A 19,285-nucleotide genomic window follows, 5' to 3' on the forward strand; every position below is an offset into this window, starting at 1 on the left:
AAACGTATCACAATTCATGTTAAAATATAATTATGTTGCAACGAATCGCTTTGAAACAAAAAAAAAACCATCCGACCTTCATATGTTCTGGTAAGTGGAAGGATTCAAACTCCAAAATAGTTTGGAGAACCTACAATATCTTGGTAACTGTTTATACTTTTGAAATGTAATACCTATATGACGTTTTCGAGATGGGGCGTAGAAGTAAAGTAGTTTACCAATCCTTTTTTCTAGCATTTATATTCTAGAACATTTAGGATGACCTAGAACACCCCTGAAAAAAGGCATATTTCCCTTTCATTGGACTATTATGATATATCTTTACAGCAAAATTTAAATTCTTCATGAAAATCAAGGAATAACTCGTCCTGAAAGGGTTACACCGAATGATCTTACCAACGACAACGATCACCGCCAGCAGGTTCATGAACGGAAAGAACGACAGCTCAAAAATCAGCGTGTAGATGAAGTAGGCGATCCCCAACGAAAAAATCACAGCCACAACCGTCATCAGCGTCACAAAAAGTGATTTCGTGTAGAGCCACATCGAGATCACCACAAAGATTCCTCCGAGTCCCACAAGCCAACCGTCGCGTAGAAGACACTCGTCGAAAAGGGCATTCTTCAAGCCCAAATCCATTGCCACGACGGCGACCAAGACGTTCTCCAAGTTCCTGAAACGAGAGACAAGAATAAAAGCAATGAACCCATTGACCAAATTTGAACGGCCGATGTATTCCAAGCTGGTGAAACATCCCGGCGTTTGGCAGCCCAATTTGTACCGTTCGCGTCCGATCAAAACGGCAATGGAATCCAGCGATCCTCATCTACTAGATGGGTACGCATTCCGGAATCTCTACCTCGAGTCGGCGACCATGGAACTTCCCGCCCAGAATCATTCGGGTGCGGAACGGTATGAAGATTTCGTGTCCCGAATCGCCGATATAAATCAAGGAACGTACGGGTGCGTCCATAGGGAACACTTCGCAGGCAAAAAGCTGGGCGTTGAGTTCTTGAAACGGAACTGGTTGGATCAAGGTAATACAACCTACCGAAGAGAACACTGTGAAGGGGAACGGGTCCTTGATTCGCTGGAGGTCAAACGTAAGAAAATTCGCGCCAGGAAGCAGTCTGTTCCGATTCCACCTGGATGGACTTTCAAGGATACCTCTTCGGCGGTGAGTTTCGAAACATTCCGGGTGAAAAACGAAAGCACAGATTTCTAGTCAAACCTAATTGTTCTGCTTTACATCTAGGCGGTTTTTAAGACCCTGAGAAGGAATCTTGCAAATACTTCTTTTGGAAGGATTCTTTCGGAATCAGGATTGTCTCGGAATCGTGAGAAGGATTCTCTCAGAATCCTGAGAACGATTCTCTCGTGATCCTGAAACGGATTCTCTCGGAATCCTTAGAAGGTTCTCTCGGAATCCTGAGAAGGTTCTCTCGGAATCCTGCGGAGAATTTTCTCGGAATCCTGACAGGGAATCTCTCGGAATCCTTAGAAGGATTCCCTCGGAATCCTGAGCTGGATTCTCTCGGAAAATTCAGAAGGATTCTCTCGGAATCCTGAGAAGAATTCTTTAAGCATCCTGGGAAGGATTCTTTCAGAATCATGGGAAGAATTTTCTCAGAATCTTGGGAAGGATTCTCTCAGAATCTTGGAAACGATTCTCTCAGAACCTTGGGAATGACTTCTCAAAACCCATGGGAAGTATTTACTTAGAGCCCTGAGGATTCTCTCAGAATGCTCAGAATCCTGAGAAGGATTCTCTCAGAATCCTGAGAAGGATTCTCTCAGAATCCTGAGAAGGATTCTCTCAGAATCCTGAGAAAGATTCTCTCGGAATCCTGAGGAGGATTTTCTCGAAATCCTGAGGATTCTCTCGGAATCATGAGAAGAATTCTTTAAGCATCCTGGGAAGGATTCTTTCAGAATCTTGGGAAGAATTTTCTCAGAATCTTGGGAAGAATTCTCTCAGAGCCTTGGAAACGATTCTCTCAGAACCTTGGGAATGATTTTCTCAAAACCCGTGGGAAGTGTTCACTCAGAGCCCTGAGGATTCTCTAAGAGTTCTGAGAAGGAGTCTCTCAGAATGCTGAGAAGGATTCTCTCAGAATCGTGAGAAGGATTCTCTCGAAATCATGAGAAGAATTCTCTCGGAATCCTGAGAAGGATTCTCTCGAAATCTTGAGGATTCTCTCGAAATCATGAGAAGAATTTTTTAAGCATCCTGGGAAGGATTCTTTCAGAATCTTGGGAAGAATTTTCTCAGAATCTTGGGAAGAATTCTCTCAGAACCTTGCACACTTAAATTATTTTACGGATTCCTGTAAAATCTCAACAGCTGAATAGTTCGGTGAAATAAATTAACGGAGTACGGTAAATTTTTACAGTATTCGGTGAAAAATCACCGGAATCCGTAAAATTTCGACGGAATTACGGTGTTTTATTTCACCGAACTGTTCAGCTGTTGAGATTACGGTGAATTTCACCGTAAGAGCTTAGTGTGTGGGAATGATTTTCTCAAAACCCATGGGAAGTGTTCGCTCAGAGCTATGAGGATTCTCTCAGAATGCTCAGAAGGATTCTCTCTGAATCCTGAGAAGGAGTCTCTCAGAATCCTGAGCAGGATTCTCTCAGAATCCTGAGAAGGATTTTCTCAGATTTCAGAGAAGGCTTCTCCCAGAAGGAAGGAAAAGAAGAAAAGGATACTTTCAGAATCCTGAGACGGATTCTCTCGGAACCCTGAGAAGGATTCTCTCAGAACCCTGGGACGGATTCTCTCAGAATCCTCAGGATCCGTATTGAGATTTGCATGATGGATTCGGGAAATAAAATATATATTTCACTTCGCCATTTTGGAATTATAACTGAAACACGGTATTTGGAACACATAAGCAACCGTGCCCTAATACCGTGTATTGGCACCAGGCGATTACATTCTAACATTATTTTTGCTTGTTTGTGTGTGCAACTTTAGTTCAAGTTTGTCATGGCTTTCTAAATACTACTTAATTTGCTAACGTTTGTGACAATCATTTAGAAAAATAAATAATATAATATACTAGAAATCCACATAATTCCCAAATACACGGTATTAGGCAATACACGGAATTAGAGCAGGTCACGGTAACACTATTAATCAATTGCTGTTTCCTACTTTCAGGCAGCTCACCGTGGCTGGGAGGAACTATCGCAATTGGTCCAAACAGCTAACACTATACAGTAATTAAAACGGGCCATACTTACTCTTGCCGTAGGCTATGGTAGAAATCCATCGCTTTCGTGCTTCTCGCTATTGGCAGAAATATCATGGTGGCATTGAGAAATTCGGAAGATTCCTGGTGAACGAAAAAAACAAATTTAGGTTAAGTATGCTTTCCATCAAATTCATTCGCATACTTACATTCAACTTAATAAAATCCACATCCGTCAAGTAGTGCAGAATGTTGTACACCGCATTGTGTTGCTTGCATTCATTTGGGACCGCACAGGCAAACCGGACGCAATCGTTGTCCAGTTTCAAGTTGTTGTAGTACTGGAAGCAGTCGAACAGTAGTGTTTTCACCATCGCAATGTCCTCCTCATCCAGATCGAAGCAGGACGTCTTGTTCGATAGAAATGTGACGTAGTTCACGACGGACCACGGCCGACAGCAATTGTCGCTGGTCAGTTCCTTCTGACACAGATCTTCGTAGTGCTCGGTACTGACGATACGCTGCTCCAGGTCACACATCGCCAGAAACGCGTTCAGTTCGAACAGTGAATCGCTTAGGTTGTGATTGACACGCTGCACCACAAAATGCGCGAATTCTTTGTCTGTTGGGAAAGGGAAATTAGTATTACTCCATCTCTTGTTGAGAAAATTAATAAGTTGTATGACTTACTTGGTGATTCACAGAAGAAACCATCAGCCGGTATGTGCATTTCCATCAGATCCGGAGGAGGCTTCAGCTTCCTGAGCGTGTCCCATTTAGCACGTTTCTTCTCCATCGTTTTGTTGCTGGTCTCCTCTGCGTAGAACGACATATTCCTCCCGTACTCCCAATTATCGTGTCGGCTGATGAACGTTTCGTTATCGTACTCTTCGAAGCTTATCACTTCTCCGTTCGACGATCGATTGTTCAACGTAAGCTCCTTCAGCATTTTCATTTTGTTCGATTTGTTGCGCTTCTTCGAGTTATTGTTGGCCTTCTTTCGATCTTTCTTACGCTTGTGTTCCACACCTTCGGCCGCCACGCTGCGGTCGTACAACTCTTTGGGATTGGCGATCAACCGTCCGGAAGCACTGGTTTCCTCCAACAAATTGCGCCATGCAGTCCATCGTTTGCCGATCGAGGTACCACGGGCTTCAAAACCCAGCGTTGGATCGTCAAAGTCCGGCAGCTTTTTCGTTATCAGAGCCACTACTACGCACGCGATCGAGAAGATACCAACAGAGACCAGAACGAAGTGTGGCCGGCGAGCAAGCAGCTTGTAGTACCAATGCATGTTGAGAACGAGTGAATTATACTTCGAGACGCTGGCAATTGTACTGTAAATGAAAGATAAATAGTGCATGTCAGGAAAAGTGTAGAGATTTCTTAAAACATATAGGGTTTCAAAAATTCAAAGATTTGAATGACCCAAAGTGGAACGAAACCATAATAGTATAGACTGGCCCCGTATATGGAAGAATATTGCCGACAAACGGATCAGTTCAACACAGCGAAGTCAACTCTATTTAGCAATCAACGAGAAGATAGAGCACCGACAACTTTGGTATGTGATGAGAAGGGTGGATGATGAAAAGTGTGTTCACTGTCACAATCCAGCTATAGAAACCATCGAGCACAAATTTCATTCATGTCCCCGTGTTAATTCAGCGTGGTTGATCATGCAGCGAAAGATAGTCGATATTCTGGACGGATGGAGACAACTTTCTTTTGAGGAGCTCATTAGACCGGTATTGATGGGCATCAGCAGAACTACAAGAGTTAAAATACTGTAAATATTTTGAGAATACATTTGTCATATAATCGATAGTAATGATAGAATCGATTTAGGAGCACTGGATTTTAAACTAAGCGGTGTGATGTAATTATGTGTATGTAAGTAACCAATTTAATGCAAACTTTGACAAATAAAAATCATTAATAAAAACCTGACTAAATCCACCGATGGTGAGACTGAACCCTTCTTACATTTCCATACAGGTATGAGATAATTATTATTCATCATTCATTTGGAACCTTGTACCAGTACAGTGGGGATTCGCTCGCTGGGGTTCCGCTATATGGAATGACTCGATTAAGATTTATGTGCAGGTTTTAATTAAAAAAGGGGAATTTTAGAGATTTTTGAAAATAATGATTTTTATCTCTGTAATTTATAATTCGATTGCAATATGGTTGTGAATGATATCCGAGCTTTCAATCGACGAAAAAAGAGCTTAAATTGGATTAAAAACAGCTGAAATTGATCAAAATGTAAAAAAATGAATATTTCAGAGAATTGTTTTTTTTTCCAGTACTTTAGAAAATTCTTCCAATGATATCTCTGAAACTAGTAATCCGATTTCAATGAAAATTTGAAGGCTTATGATTGAATGTCAGAGCTTTCATTAGCCGATAAAAGAACTTAAATCGGTTCAAAAATGGCTATCGATCAAAATGCAGACAGTTGAAAATATTAGAATATGGTTTTTCTAGTACTTCACGATACTGTTTGAATCATAACTCTGTAACGAAATGTCCGATCGCAATGAAATTCAATAGCGTTCTATGGGAATGTTGTAGCTTTCTTTTAGAGCTCAAAGTGTTTAAATCGGTTGACAAACGGCTGAGATAATTGAGTGACATTTTTTGTAACACACACACATACACACACACGGACATGTGCTCAGTTCGTCGAGCTCTATCGATTGGTAAATGAGACTTGGCCCTCCGGGCCTCGGATCAAAAGTCGGTTTTTCAAGCGATCTTTATACCCTTCTTATGGTTGTAAGAAGGGTAAAAAATGATGTTCCAGAAACTTCACAAGGAATGACTAATAACTTCAATAAAATCCAGGAGTAATAACTTAAATGATCGGTGGAAGGTATCAGGTTAGGTAATTTGTAAAAGGCCCTATTAGCAGTCACACTTCGCGGGAAAAGACGTTGGGGGTCGTCCATTAATTAGGTAAGGGTTTATGGGGGGGAGGGGGGTTTGAGATTTCTTACGCGCCATACAAATTATTTTTAATTTTGCTACAAAAAATCTTACTATGGGGGGAGGGGGGTCTAAAAACCGCCAAAATTGTCTTACGTAATTAATGGATCGCCCCTTGTCATAAATGTTCTAAGATAAACAAATTCTTCAGCAACTTCAAACAAATCCCCATCAAACACTACCTAAGCACCTACACCACTAAGCCTACCTCTACCTGCAACTATGTACTTCGTTTTGGTAGAATTAATGCTCAGGCCTATCCTCGCTGTCTTCCTCTTAAGAGTCACAAAGGCCTCATCTACTGACCTGCGATCGATTAAAATAAGGTCAATATCGTCCACAAAGCCAAGGAGTGTGTGCGACCGTGTAATAATAAAAAGAAATAAAGACACGGACACCGTCTTCAGCCATTTAGCTGCACAGACTGTAACTTAACACTAGACAACGGACAAGCATGCTCCAGTGGCACAGCCAAGAAATATTCCTTACGAAAAGTTTCAACCGCTGTAGCGGGAATCGAACCCACACTCCATGACACGATGCGCGTAACCGCCTGAAGACGCTAATCGCACGGCCACTAAGCCCACAATGATAGTACCGTTTCTACACCGATCTGATAGTACCGTTAACACCTCGTCTGCAATCCGAACACTTGATTTCGAACCATCCAGCGTAATTAGTTTCGCCGGAAAACCATGTTCAGACATCATTTACCACAGCTCAATTTTTACTGAATCGTACACCGCCTTGAAATCAATAAATAGGTGGTGAATCTGAAAGTTATATTCCCGGAATTTATCTAGGATCATTCGCAAGGTAAACATCTGGTCCGTTGTCGAGCGGCCTTCACGAAAACCAGCTTAGTATTCGCCAACGAAGGATTCATCGAGCGGTCTCAGTCTGTTAAACAGGATGCGCGACAGTATTTTGTGCGCCGAATTCAGCAGGGTAATTTCTCTGTAGTTGGCACACTCCAGTCTGTGCCCTTTCTTGTAGATTGGGCGTATGAGGCCATCCAACCAGCCGGTGGACATTTCTTCATCCTCCCATACCTTCAGAAGTACTCAGTGGATCGACTGGTGAAGCTGCTCGCTTACGTGCTTGTAAATCACCGTTCAACAATTGCTGAAAGCGATTTTTTCACCTGAGAGCCGTTTTATCGGTCAGCAAATTCCCTTCACGATCATTGTTGCACATGGCGGGCACTGGTATGGTATTTTGCCGCACCCCATTGACCGTTGCATAAAATCTCCGCATATCGTTCCGGTTCATGCTATCTTGAGCTTCAGCTACCACACCTTTTTCGGGCTGCCTTTCTGTGGTGGATTCGTTTTTCTTCGGCTCTCGCTGTCCTGTACCGCCTTATTTTCTATCGCCTACCGGCCACAAGCACACGGCTTTTGGTGACATTCTTCATGTCTGTCACTCTTCATTAAACCAGTTGTTTCGTCTTCGTCGTTGACCAGTGCAAATCACTTCCCACGCCATTGTCCCAGCCAGTCACAGCTTCGATAATAAATTCCCACAGGCTGTCGACATCTCCAGGAACGTTGATTTTTCACAACTGCTTGTCTAGCTGCTGGTGGTACTGTATAGCTACCCCATCAGTCGACAAGCGTTGGATCAGTGGCGATTCCCTAACCTCAAATCTACCTGTTCAATTAAATTTGAATTATGCGTGAAGTGTTCATATTTAGCAGCACGAATGCTAATCTTCTCATGTACTTGTAAACAACTTTGAAGTTTCATTTTCAAGTATTTTTAACTAGATTATTTCAAAACTTTAGAGTAGGTATATAATTTTCTGGGGAATGGTCCATTCTGGGGAATGGTTCATTCTGGGGAGTGAAATTCTGGGGAACGGTACATTCTGGGGAATGAGATTCTGGGGAATGGAATTCTGGGGAACGGGTTTCGGGGAAATGGTTTTCTGGGGAATGTTATAGAATCACTGCAACATTTCCAATGTTAGTTCTTACATTATAGGACAGCAATTGCATTTCTGCTCTGTAGAATTTCCACCGCTCGTTATTTGTTTTTGAGAAAGTCGGATATAACGTCGGATAACTCTTCGGGAGAAATCAAACAGGATCCTTCAATAACGTATTTAGAATCTTTTTCATGTGGATAGACCTATACCCCATTTTTATGTTTTGAACTAGCTTTACATAGACATTCCACGACATTTCCGTGTGTTCTCTAACATTGCAACATTTCAGTCAACGTCTTCCTTTCAATTGGCTGCCCGAAGTAGACATATTAATATTGTAATGTTTGGCAACATCTTTTAGAGAAGTTCCATGATTTCTAATAGCTTTTAACGCTTGAGTATAGTGTTTCTTGAATTATCAGCACTTTATGTTTTTCTATGATAATTGCGAACCATGTTTACTTATGGCTACTTAAAGAGCAAACACAAATTCAATCTCTAATGATAAACTTTTCACTTGCCCCACCTGATAAAAAAATTGACGGTGTTTAAATTTAGTTATTTTTAGGTCTACGTCAAATTAATTCTAAAACTGTCACAGAGGACAACTAAGAAGTGGTACAGTTTTCCACTGAAAATATTAAAATAAGATTGTACGCCGCCAACTTGTTACGGAGTAACAGTTGGCAGGTTAACAATTTTTCGCTCTATTATGCTATAATGGCTGAAAAATCTCAGAAATCTCTTACCTATCGTAATATTCTCAATGACCTCAAAGGTTTACGCATGAGTTTAAAACGTTAATTCACATATTCAGTAAAATATATCAATTTTTTTCACTTACCCCATTTACCCACTTGCCCCGCGGTACCTTACATAAACTTTTAAATTCCTTCGTGTCAGCACAGACTTAAAACGTTAGAAAAGGCGCGGAGGTAGAGCATTTTTCTACAGTAATTTGGGATTGCCCATTGCAATTTGCAATTGGTATTTCGCTATATTCAATGCACTTTTCCTACAACAGCAATTAAAATGAGTTTTACAAGCTTCTCTGATTGTGACTTACTTTGCTTGGCTACTGTTGTGTGCGTGTCAATATTTTTCCAATCTTGTCTCAGAGATTTCTTCTGAAATTCCTACATGAATAACCTTAGAAATTCCACCAAGTAACCCCTGGGGCCCAGATAGCCGTAGTGGTAAACGCGCAGCTATTCAGGAAGACCAGCTGAGAGTCATGGGTTCGAATCTCACCGGTCGAGGATCTTTTCGGGTTGGAAATTTTCTCGACTTCCCAGGGCATAGAGTATCTTCGTACCTGCCACACGATATACGCATGCAAAAATGGTCATTGGCACAGTAAGCTCTCGGTTAATAACTGTGGAAGTGCTCATTAGAACACTATGCTGAGAAGCAGGCTCTGTTCCAGTGGGGACGTAATGCCAGAAAGAAGAAGAACCCCTGTAAAAACTCCTGATGAAGTTCTAGAATATATTCGTTTTTTTTTTTTCAGGAATTATAAGTGTAATTTTTAAGGGACCTTCCTTAGCCGAGTGGTTAGAGTCCGCGGCTACAAAGCAAAGCCATGCTGAAGGTGTCTGGGTTCGCTTCCCGGTCGGTCCAGGATCTTTTCGTGACGGAATTTTCCTTGACTTCACAGCACAACCTTCATGGTGATACCACATGACAAACATCCAATGTCTGCTTCCAGATTGACGACGCCCTTCAAGATAGCAGAAGCTTTGACATTATTCGCAACGTTGGTACTTGACGACACATTGTCAGCTTCTTACAAGAGCTTCCTGTTCTGGTAAAGATGCGTTGTTGCACCGGAATCGAAAAAATAGTCGAAGAGTCGTCTGGCAAATAACCTATTCATTATGTTCAGCGCCAACCAGACGAATTCCCGTCAGTTTTCTCAACAGGCCAATCTTCCGGGTCAAGCCGCCATGCTCGTAGGTATTTTGAAAATTATCCCTCCATTCTTTTGCGGGTTTGCCGTTCTACCATCCTATCGATCCTTCAGTGCGTCCATGTCCGTTCCTTGATCAGGATCATTTTGGTCACGAAGCTGTACTGCCGTGAATCGCAAGTCGGTCCCATCTGCATTTTCGTATTGAGTTGAGTTCTGGACAAACATTTCAAAAGGGCACATCGACATTGGTAAACATTGGCTTTGCAAGCCGCTTTTGAGCCCAATTCAACTCTATCACGCTCACCAATACCACTATCAGGCAGTGATGGGAGTTTGTGCTTTTGGGAAAAAAAAGCTGCTTCCCCTCTCCTAGATTTATGGTTTCCAAGGGTTTTTGACTACAAACTAGTAGTATACTGTCGATTTGATGGTTATACAATCAATTTGTCTTTCAAAACCATAATAAATCATACCTTGCTCGGTTACTCGCGAGTAAACGCTCCAGAACTTGTTGCTACTTCTTTTGACATGTTCTCCAGAGCAGACGGATGCGGACTTACTCACACCTAGTCAGTTCGTGAGCTGCTTCGTGATGTGAACTTTTCCACCACTGCTATCAGGAAGAGCTAACACCAATCTTGCTGATAGTGGTGTTAGTTTGCGTGGGCGCTTAGGCCCCAAGGGAGGTACTGGCGGCTCTTTATTGCAGAGCGTTAATGATTAACGGGTCGCAATGATTGATTAAGTGATTAATGATTAAATTCAATTTTATCATGAATAATGATTATGAGTAATGATTAAAATTGTTGAAGTCATGATTGTGATTGATGATTAAGCCAAAGTATGATTAATGATTATGAGTATTGATTTAATTTCAATTTTAGATGATTAATGATTAAACTTAGTATGAATAGTGATTATGATTAATGATTATGATTAACCCTTACGTGCCTGATATCAAATTTGATCAATTGTTTAAATTTCAATATAATACTTTTTTTAATCATCTATCTTATTTATATAGAGAACGTCGCTACCCATTGTGAGCCCGCACTATACAAATCTCGTTCAACACGTGTATGATATTTCTCTCAGAGAGAGTCTCGCGAAGAGGAAAAATATCAACGTCATACGCAGCCCAGATTCCGCTGTAACGAAACGTCAAATGCAGCCCGCCGTTATTAAAAACCTAAGTCGGCGGAACAGTTTTTTCCATAGTTACTGATAAATCTAAACACAACATTAGTTATTTCTAATGTCTGCTACGTTTGCTGGCATGAAATTTCACTCAAAAGTCTATTTATGATTCGGTGTGATGCAAACGCAATTAATTTTTGCTGAGAGGTTCGTGTGAAGGTTTGAACGGCTTGCGCATGATTGGTATAAACACAAAGTGGAAAAGAAAAAAAAACTCAGCAATCACAGAAAAAGAAGACCGTCTTCGCGAGTCTCGTCTCAGGTCTTTCTATACCTAATAACTATCGCACTTCATGCACTTCGCGAAAGACGATCACATGATTATTGAGTTGAGATCTCTGTCCATGAGTCCTCTCGTGGTATAGAAGTAACGGGCCCTATCCAGTGTAACTGTATCGTAAAACTTTAGCGCAAATTTCACATTATTCTTTTTCATTCAATTCAATTGCGAAGCATATGTGATGTTTAGCTTTACGGTATTTGTTCAAAATAATGTTTTTCAGTCGTCTTCTAACAAAATTCCGTATCGGGTATCGATTCGAAAATTACGATGATTCCGGATTCAATATCGGGGAGCTCTGGAGTAGCCCCCTTAAGATTCAATAGACGCTTTCATATCGAGTCCCAAAAGTTAATAGGGGAACTGGGTGTAAAATGCGCCGTTGGGGTAAAACGCGCCACCCTTGTTTTGAACAAACGACGTGCTTTGGGATGCTGTGTTTTACCCGAAATAATGGAAAATGTATTAAAATGCTTCTCTATATATATTTTTAAGTGTTTTCCTGGCAAAAATCGTGAAAAACTCGAAAAAACGTTTTTGGCTGTTTTCGTTGTAATTTTGTGATATTTTCTAGGCCATTTTTCAGGCCGATAAACAACAAAACTTTTGAAACTTTCACCGAGAATCGACTTGTGCTCTCCCATAGTTCGTATTTCATGCGAAAAAAGTGTTGAATTTATCCATAAAAAGCGTATTGAAGGACTTAAACTTTAATCAACTCGTGGGGCAATACGGCCACTCCTATTTCATAACACTAAAACAGCCGTTTGAATTCAAATTCCAGCAAACGTAATGCCAAGCTGTAGTTACGTGCCAATTTGAACCTTACAAATGCACATTTTTCGAATCAGCATGTATACTATAATCGAACAATAACATCTGATCAAACGCCCTCATGTATGCAACGTATTTACAAGTATGACTGCGCATGCGTGCGCGCGAATGACTAACGCCGAGATCAGCTGGCGCATTTTACCCCGCAAAAAATAAAAATGCAGATAAGCAAGCATTTTATAAAAATTGATTTATTAACTCCAGAAAAAAGAAAATGGATGGCTGTTTCTACTATTTGATAGAAAACATGTTTGTCTATGAGATAATGAAAAAAAGGCTTATAATAATGTTTTTCATAGCTAAAAACACTTCCTTTCTTAGGGGGCGCATTTTACCCCGAGTTACCCTAACGATTTATCAAGCTTCATTGTTTTGCAGACCGAGTCTAAAGAAGGATGATTTTCAAGAGCAGAGCGTTAACTTAATCATGATTAAAAAAATGATGATTGAACGAAAAATCATGCTGGGATTCATACTCCAATAATTCCTTCGAAGTGAGAGTGAAGCTCAGTTATGAAACCTAGCTTTCCATATATTAAACTTCATGAATTTTGCAAGCCAAGCCATTGAATTCAATCTCAAGGGAATTATTGAAGAAGATGTTGGATTTTTCGTAAACATTTAAAATTTTCCGTGCCCTGGAACTATTTTAAACTTTTTAAATCAATTATATCAGTATTTATATATTGAAGCGCATTAAAATTGTGATGTACTTAGAAGAATGTGATCTTTCGAACAAGCTACAAAACACAGAAAATATTTCATCACTAAACAACCTAATTCATGGAGAAATGTTGGGCGAAATCAGTTTGAACATTAAATAGTAATTTTATAACGTGATCTTTATGAAAAACTGGAAAAATATTTTTTCGAGCAATGTTTTGAATGAATTTCCGCCCTTCCTTGATTTCAATCTAGATTTCAGTAAAATTGGTTTAAGACTAAAAATTGGCTGTAACGAAGTTCAAACGATTTTTTTATCAGATTTATTGCTCTCGGGTATTTAATCATTAGCCTTTGAATGATTAATCATTGATCAATGATTAATAAAAATAATGAGTAAATCGTCTGAGCACCGTCCACAAATCACGTAATGCTCGTAGGGGGTAGGCTAATGCGGCATGACTTAAAAAATTTTTTGAAAATTTTCATTCAAAAAGCATTACGGAGAAGGAAGGCCTTTCCCCGGCGTTCAAAAATTTACATTTCTAGCGCTACGTAACGCATGAATGCTATTACACGCCTTGACGTATGCAACGAATGAGCAATAAACATGAAAATGAATGGTTATTCATCATTGAAGAGAACAATTCAAATTGAAAAGTTTCAAGTATGGTATATCGTTTATAATCATCAAATGTTGAGTCAAGATTAACTTAACGCTCTGCTATATTAGATAGATTGCAAACATCGAGCATGAACAAAAACAGTGAGGAACTATTGACAAGAATACCACAAACTATTTTTTGCCAATTTTCGGATTTTCATACAAAGTATACAAAAATCTAATGAACGGCTAGAAAACTTGTGCTAGGTCGAAACAGCAGTTCTTCATGTAGAATGGTACCACTCACAAGCTTCCAACCGGATCTTCGGATTCGGATCAAATACAACTGAGTAAATGCACCGTCTTACATGGGGGAAATGTTTGAGGGTATTTTTTAGTTTTATGGTAACGTCCGCGGATACACAGCAAAGCCATGCTGTTCTTGGTTGGATTTGGAACTTCCATGGACATGAACTATCGTTGTTCTTGTCACACGATATAAGAAAAAAAAGCATTTATACATTAAAAGGCAATGTTGTAAAAATTGTTAAATTTTGTTCAATGATTGATTGATGCTTGATTAAATGTTTGACTTATGATTAAGATTATGATTACTGAAAAAAATAGCTATCTCTATGATTATGATTAGTGATTAATGATTAAAACATAATATTGTAATGATTATGATTAGTGATTAATGAATAACTCTTGATTTTTTGTGATTAATGATTAACATTTTTGATTAATCATATTAAATCTATGATTAATCATTAACGCTCTGCTTTATTGCTACCCCAACGTGTCGCTGGTTCTAGAAAGTAAACAACCACACAAAATAACGACCCAACAATGGTTAAGGCGTAATCAATTTTCTCTAAAACATCCTTTTTGGCAATTTAGCAGAAATTGCTGATAGAATTGCCACCAGCGCATTGCAATAGCACGTAGCAAATTACTGGTTGCAAACAATATCTTTCAAGCGCAATGATTACCTGTAATTTTGTGAATAATTATTTTCACTTTTTCGCGTTAAAACTGGTTCAATATAAAACTGGTTCTGGACTTAGGTTGGCGGCTTTTCAATTTTACTCCCAGTTGACAGCCGCCCTCCACCCTTGTTGGGCCCTTTTCAAATGTTTGTCCAGAATTCTGTTTTCAACATCTCTTCCAATGTCCCATAATGAAAAGTAACCGCATATCAGTCCCACTGCAGACGTTTGCACCATGTTACGCAAAAAAGAATCGTATTTTTATCATCTACATATTTTTCTCGAAAATATATCGTAGTGAAAAGCAACTTGTGATTCATTAAAATTGGAACATGTTACAATCCTTTGGATTTTTTGAACATTCGAATGGAAAACGAGTTTGAAAACTTTACAGCCCATTTTCTCAATGCCCACTTTTTACAGATGGGACTGACTTGCGATCCACGGCAGTGTAATTCTCCGAACGGATGGACCATCTTGAACTCCATTTTCTTCTTCAGGAATATAATTTAGGTTATGCCAAATGTCCATTATTCCAAAATGCCAAACAACATATCAAATGGTCCGCTCCCATATTTCATTACAGCGAAAGGGGTAAGCTATCCGAATAATGTTAGATCTTATATTGGATATTTCTCGCGTAACAATTCTAAAAAGCCAATGATCAAATTCTAAACAAATCGGGTTTTGATACCATTTGATAGCATCTCCCAACACCCACAAACTATGCAAACATTATCAACATAATCATAAAACTTACCGTTATAAATTCAGTTTTCAATACGGCCAATAACCGCTTTTTTCCAAATCATTCATTGGCCCCCGCTCGAAAAGGCCAATGATTGATTCTCGCTCCATCAAGAGTTATTAACTGAGAGCTTACTGTGCCAATGACCATTTTTGCATGCGTATATCGTGTGGCAGGTACGAAGATACTCTATGCCCTGGGAAGTCGACAAAATTTCCAACCCGAAAAGATCCTCGACCGGTGGCATTTGAACCCACGACCCTCAGCTTAGTCTTGCTGAATACCTGCGCGTTTACCGCTACGGCTATCTGGGCCCCTGAAATATGCATGCTTACTTTGATCGACAATGACTACAGACGAGTCACGTGAATTCGTTCGAATTACAAAATAGACCCCTAAACCCATCTCCAGTGTTGTAAGCAATCACGCTAGTCGACACGTTTTCGCTGATAGTTGCCAGCGCTTCCTTTAAACGTTCACAACACGAGCGATCAAACGAATGTCGAAAAGAAAAATGTCAATTGAATGCCACTGACCACGATAGCTTCGATAGGACACTTTACAGTTTTGTTTCTTCTCTGCTTTCACTGTGTGTGTATAACATTCGACAAAACAGACAAGATAAAACTATTCATGTTGTTTATGATCCGATGTCTGAATTCTATGCAAAACTTATGATTTATGCAAATGTCATCGTGTCAGACGACATTCAATTGACACTTTTTTATGTTTGTCGACGTTCATTCTAAATTCCGTGCTGTGACTGCTGACCATGGCAATGAAACGAACACTCAGGCAAATGGACTATCGATAAACATAGGAATCCCTTATGAAAATTAGCCACAAGAAATCGGATTTAAATTCATAAATTTGCCTTATGAAACCAGAATTTGAAAACAAAAAACGTTTTCGCGGCAACCTGGAATCGAACCAAGAACCTTGCGATCGATTGATCCGAGCGTACACCACACGCCTATCGACGCCTTGATGTGAAGTGATGCTAAAACGATACATAAAGCGTTCGTATTGCAATCACACTTAAACGGAGAACCCAACAGCTGATATCTCGGTAATAGTTTGACGATTCTCGGTAAAACTTTTATCGAGATCTCGTTAACCGTTTACCGAATCTCGGTAATGTTCGCCGAGATCTCGGTAATGTTCGCCGAGATCTCGGCAAAAAAAATTGGATTTCCGAGATCTCGGTAAAATAAGTACCGAGATTCGGCATTGAAAATTACCGAATTCTCAGCTGTTGGGTTCTCGGCGAAAAATTTTACTGAGGTCGGTGAAATAATTTAAGTGTGATAATCGTTCCACCTTTCATAAAGCAAAATGTATGAAATTCGATAGTCCAGTTCGCTGCGTGAACGTCGCGCAAAGTGTCGAATGTTTACAGGACTGCACATCTCGTTTCTCTACTCAAAAATGTAGCTTCTTTATTGTGTCGATTAGCCAAATGGAATAGAATGAAATGTTAAAATGGATTTTCGAGGAAACTTACCGTTAAAAAATGAGAACTGTGGTAATGTATTATTGTATGGCGCGCCTTTTTCTTGTAACATAAATTATACGTTATAATTCAACTATCACATTTTTGCAATTCATTAAAAAACTGGCCACACTGTCGCTATTTTTTGTTGGTGAGTCCGTTTCTTGTTGTTTTTCTTCTCTTGATGTCCGTCGATTTTTTATTGTTTACATTTTTCCTCACTACTTTTGCTCGTGAATATGTATTTTTTGTATGTGTGTGTGCAAAGGTACCTGTAGGTTTGTTTGCGGGAGGAAAAAAATCATTCTTCACTAGTTTCGACAAACAACCATTTTTTAGGCAAACATCGGCCCTAGATTTTCCATTCCCCTCATCGGGAAGCATTGTTCCCTTGAAATGGCAGCAAATACAGAGTTGGATGCAGCACTCCCATTTCCGGGAAGGACACAAAACCGACAAAACACATTCCCTGCTGTGCACTTGACCTCCCCCAACGCAAACTTTCTGCAAAGGATGTGCAGGATTTTCACCCTTGAATTTTCAGCAGCATATTTTGCACGATTTTCCACGTTTATTTACACAACCCGCAGGCGGCGGAGATTCGCCCTGAAACCGGAAGCACTAGCGCACACTTGGAGGTTTGATTTAGCACCGGGCGAGACCTAAGCGAGCCATTTTCACCGGTTTTTCCACTTGCAGCAGGGAAAAGTGCTGAACACCGAACCGACCGAGAAGAAAATTTTGCTTTTGACGCTCGACTCGACGCGAGAAACCGAAAGCTTGACGTTTACGGCGTCCGGATCGGAGAACAAAGGTTTGTGGATTTTATGGTACAGTGCAGTTCAATGATCATCAATTTCGTTTTAACAAACTATGCTCCGAGAAGTTTGGACCACGTTCTTCTCTTCTCTCGGGACTTTTCGGGTTCGGATCAGCATAGTGATGTCGCTATTTTTTAGTTTAGCGATGAAAAAGTTACAGGTTTTCGTAGCTTGATCAAAAGAGCACATTTTTCTATGTATAACACAATTAGAGCATATTCATAAATTTTATAACGCTTAAGGGGATGAGTGGGTGTCCTAACCTTGTTGCGGCTCGTATAAAAATTGTAGAGTCACAGACAAACAGACGTAACAGCTGGAACAATTCAATACAGTACCAGAACAACGGCCACTGACAAATGTAAACAAATTGAGTTTTATTCACCTAACAGTTTATTTGATAAACTACAATCATATACTGCACAACTGTTTCTTAAAAATAACGTTTTTCACGAAATAAGTGAGAAAAACATAAAGGCGCATTTGATATTCTCTTTCGATACGAACTCTGATGTCGATTTCGCCCACCTTCCCCCCCCTGCGGTAACCGGGCGCATTTGCGATTGAGTGTGCAGAAGGTCGATAGTGAAGAAGGTTCGTGTGAAAGAGCGTAGCAAAACGGCGAAGCTGATGATAGTCAAACCAGAAGGATGAGGTAGAAAGGCGCAATCGCTGCTGTCAAACTGAAGGAGACGAAAAACCGAGGGGCGCAACAATCCTCAATTTTGATGAATGGTGCATGATGCTTTTTTATTTATTTTAACATGCTGTTCATATTATGAAAATATATCAAATGGTTTGTTGCAAAAGTAATATCACAGACAAACAGACGTAACACTTAGAACAAATCGCGACCAAAAACATAGCCGCGAGAACATGTACGCCCAATGCTAAAATCACGGTGTTTGGCCGATGGGCCAACAGGTGGCGGTAATGTGTAATCGTCAAACACGAACAAAAACTATGCGAGCGCTGCAGGTGGTGGATTGGCCACCTACCATATATTTGAATCGACCGTTGAAAAGGTGGTCGATGGACATCGATGAGAGTGTGACGTCTGTTTATCTGTAGTAATATTGTAATGGATCATACAAAAATGCATCATGGAATTAAATCGATCGGTAACATAATATAGAATTGAAATTATATCCGCTGAACTTCAAACCGTTTTCACTGACTATGTATTAGTACATCCGCCCTTATTTTGACTCTGTATTGAATTATCAATTTAAAACATAGTCACGTGAACATTTACGCCCAATGCTAAAAATACTTCATTTGGCCAACCGCGAACTAGGTGGCGGTAGTGAGCAAACGTCAAACTCGAACAAAAGTGATGGAAGCGTCACGAGTGGCCAGTCGGCCAACTACCACATATTAGAATTGGGCGCTATTCTGCCGTGCGATGAAAATAATTAGAGTATTACGTCTGTTTGTCTGTGGTAGAGTATCAATACAAAAACATCACGAGGGAATTGGTGGGCCAATTTGAGCGTTATGAAATATATGAACAAGCCCTTATATTGAGCATTCAATATCTTTTTTAAATATTTAACATTATAAATTATTAATGAAGATTTTAATCTGTAGACCCAATGACATTTCAATTTACAAAATGACAGC

At 39.9% G+C, this 19,285-nt stretch overlaps 2 protein-coding genes across 3 annotated transcripts in view; one reads left to right on the top strand and one right to left on the bottom strand.

Annotated features, from left to right (window-relative positions):
• Positions 1 to 17,640, bottom strand: part of LOC5573322 (protein dispatched) — a 29,797-nt gene extending 12,157 nt beyond the window's left edge. Inside the window, exons 1-6 of one of the 2 annotated variants that reach the window (XM_021837761.1) lie at positions 17,327 to 17,640; positions 16,854 to 17,113; positions 3,889 to 4,535; positions 3,408 to 3,820; positions 3,251 to 3,342; positions 397 to 674 (exon numbers count right to left, since the gene is read on the bottom strand). In XM_021837761.1, the coding sequence (XP_021693453.1) occupies positions 397 to 674; positions 3,251 to 3,342; positions 3,408 to 3,820; positions 3,889 to 4,492 (1,387 nt within the window). In that variant the 5' untranslated portion in view covers positions 4,493 to 4,535; positions 16,854 to 17,113; positions 17,327 to 17,640. Of the gene's footprint in view, positions 1 to 396; positions 675 to 3,250; positions 3,343 to 3,407; positions 3,821 to 3,888; positions 4,536 to 16,853 lie in introns of both variants that reach the window. The other variant, XM_021837760.1, reaches the window with a different exon arrangement.
• On the top strand, positions 681 to 3,445 carry LOC110674107. The gene is made up of 2 exons (XM_021837763.1): positions 681 to 1,178; positions 3,168 to 3,445. The coding sequence occupies exons 1-2, from the start codon at positions 702 to 704 to the stop codon at positions 3,228 to 3,230; spliced, it is 540 nt and encodes a 179-aa protein (XP_021693455.1). The 5' UTR covers positions 681 to 701; the 3' UTR covers positions 3,231 to 3,445.
• Positions 17,641 to 19,285: the final 1,645 nt, after the last annotated feature.

Source organism: Aedes aegypti, chromosome 1, assembly GCF_002204515.2.
Source record: "Aedes aegypti strain LVP_AGWG chromosome 1, AaegL5.0 Primary Assembly, whole genome shotgun sequence".
Classification (NCBI taxonomy): domain Eukaryota; kingdom Metazoa; phylum Arthropoda; class Insecta; order Diptera; family Culicidae; genus Aedes; species Aedes aegypti.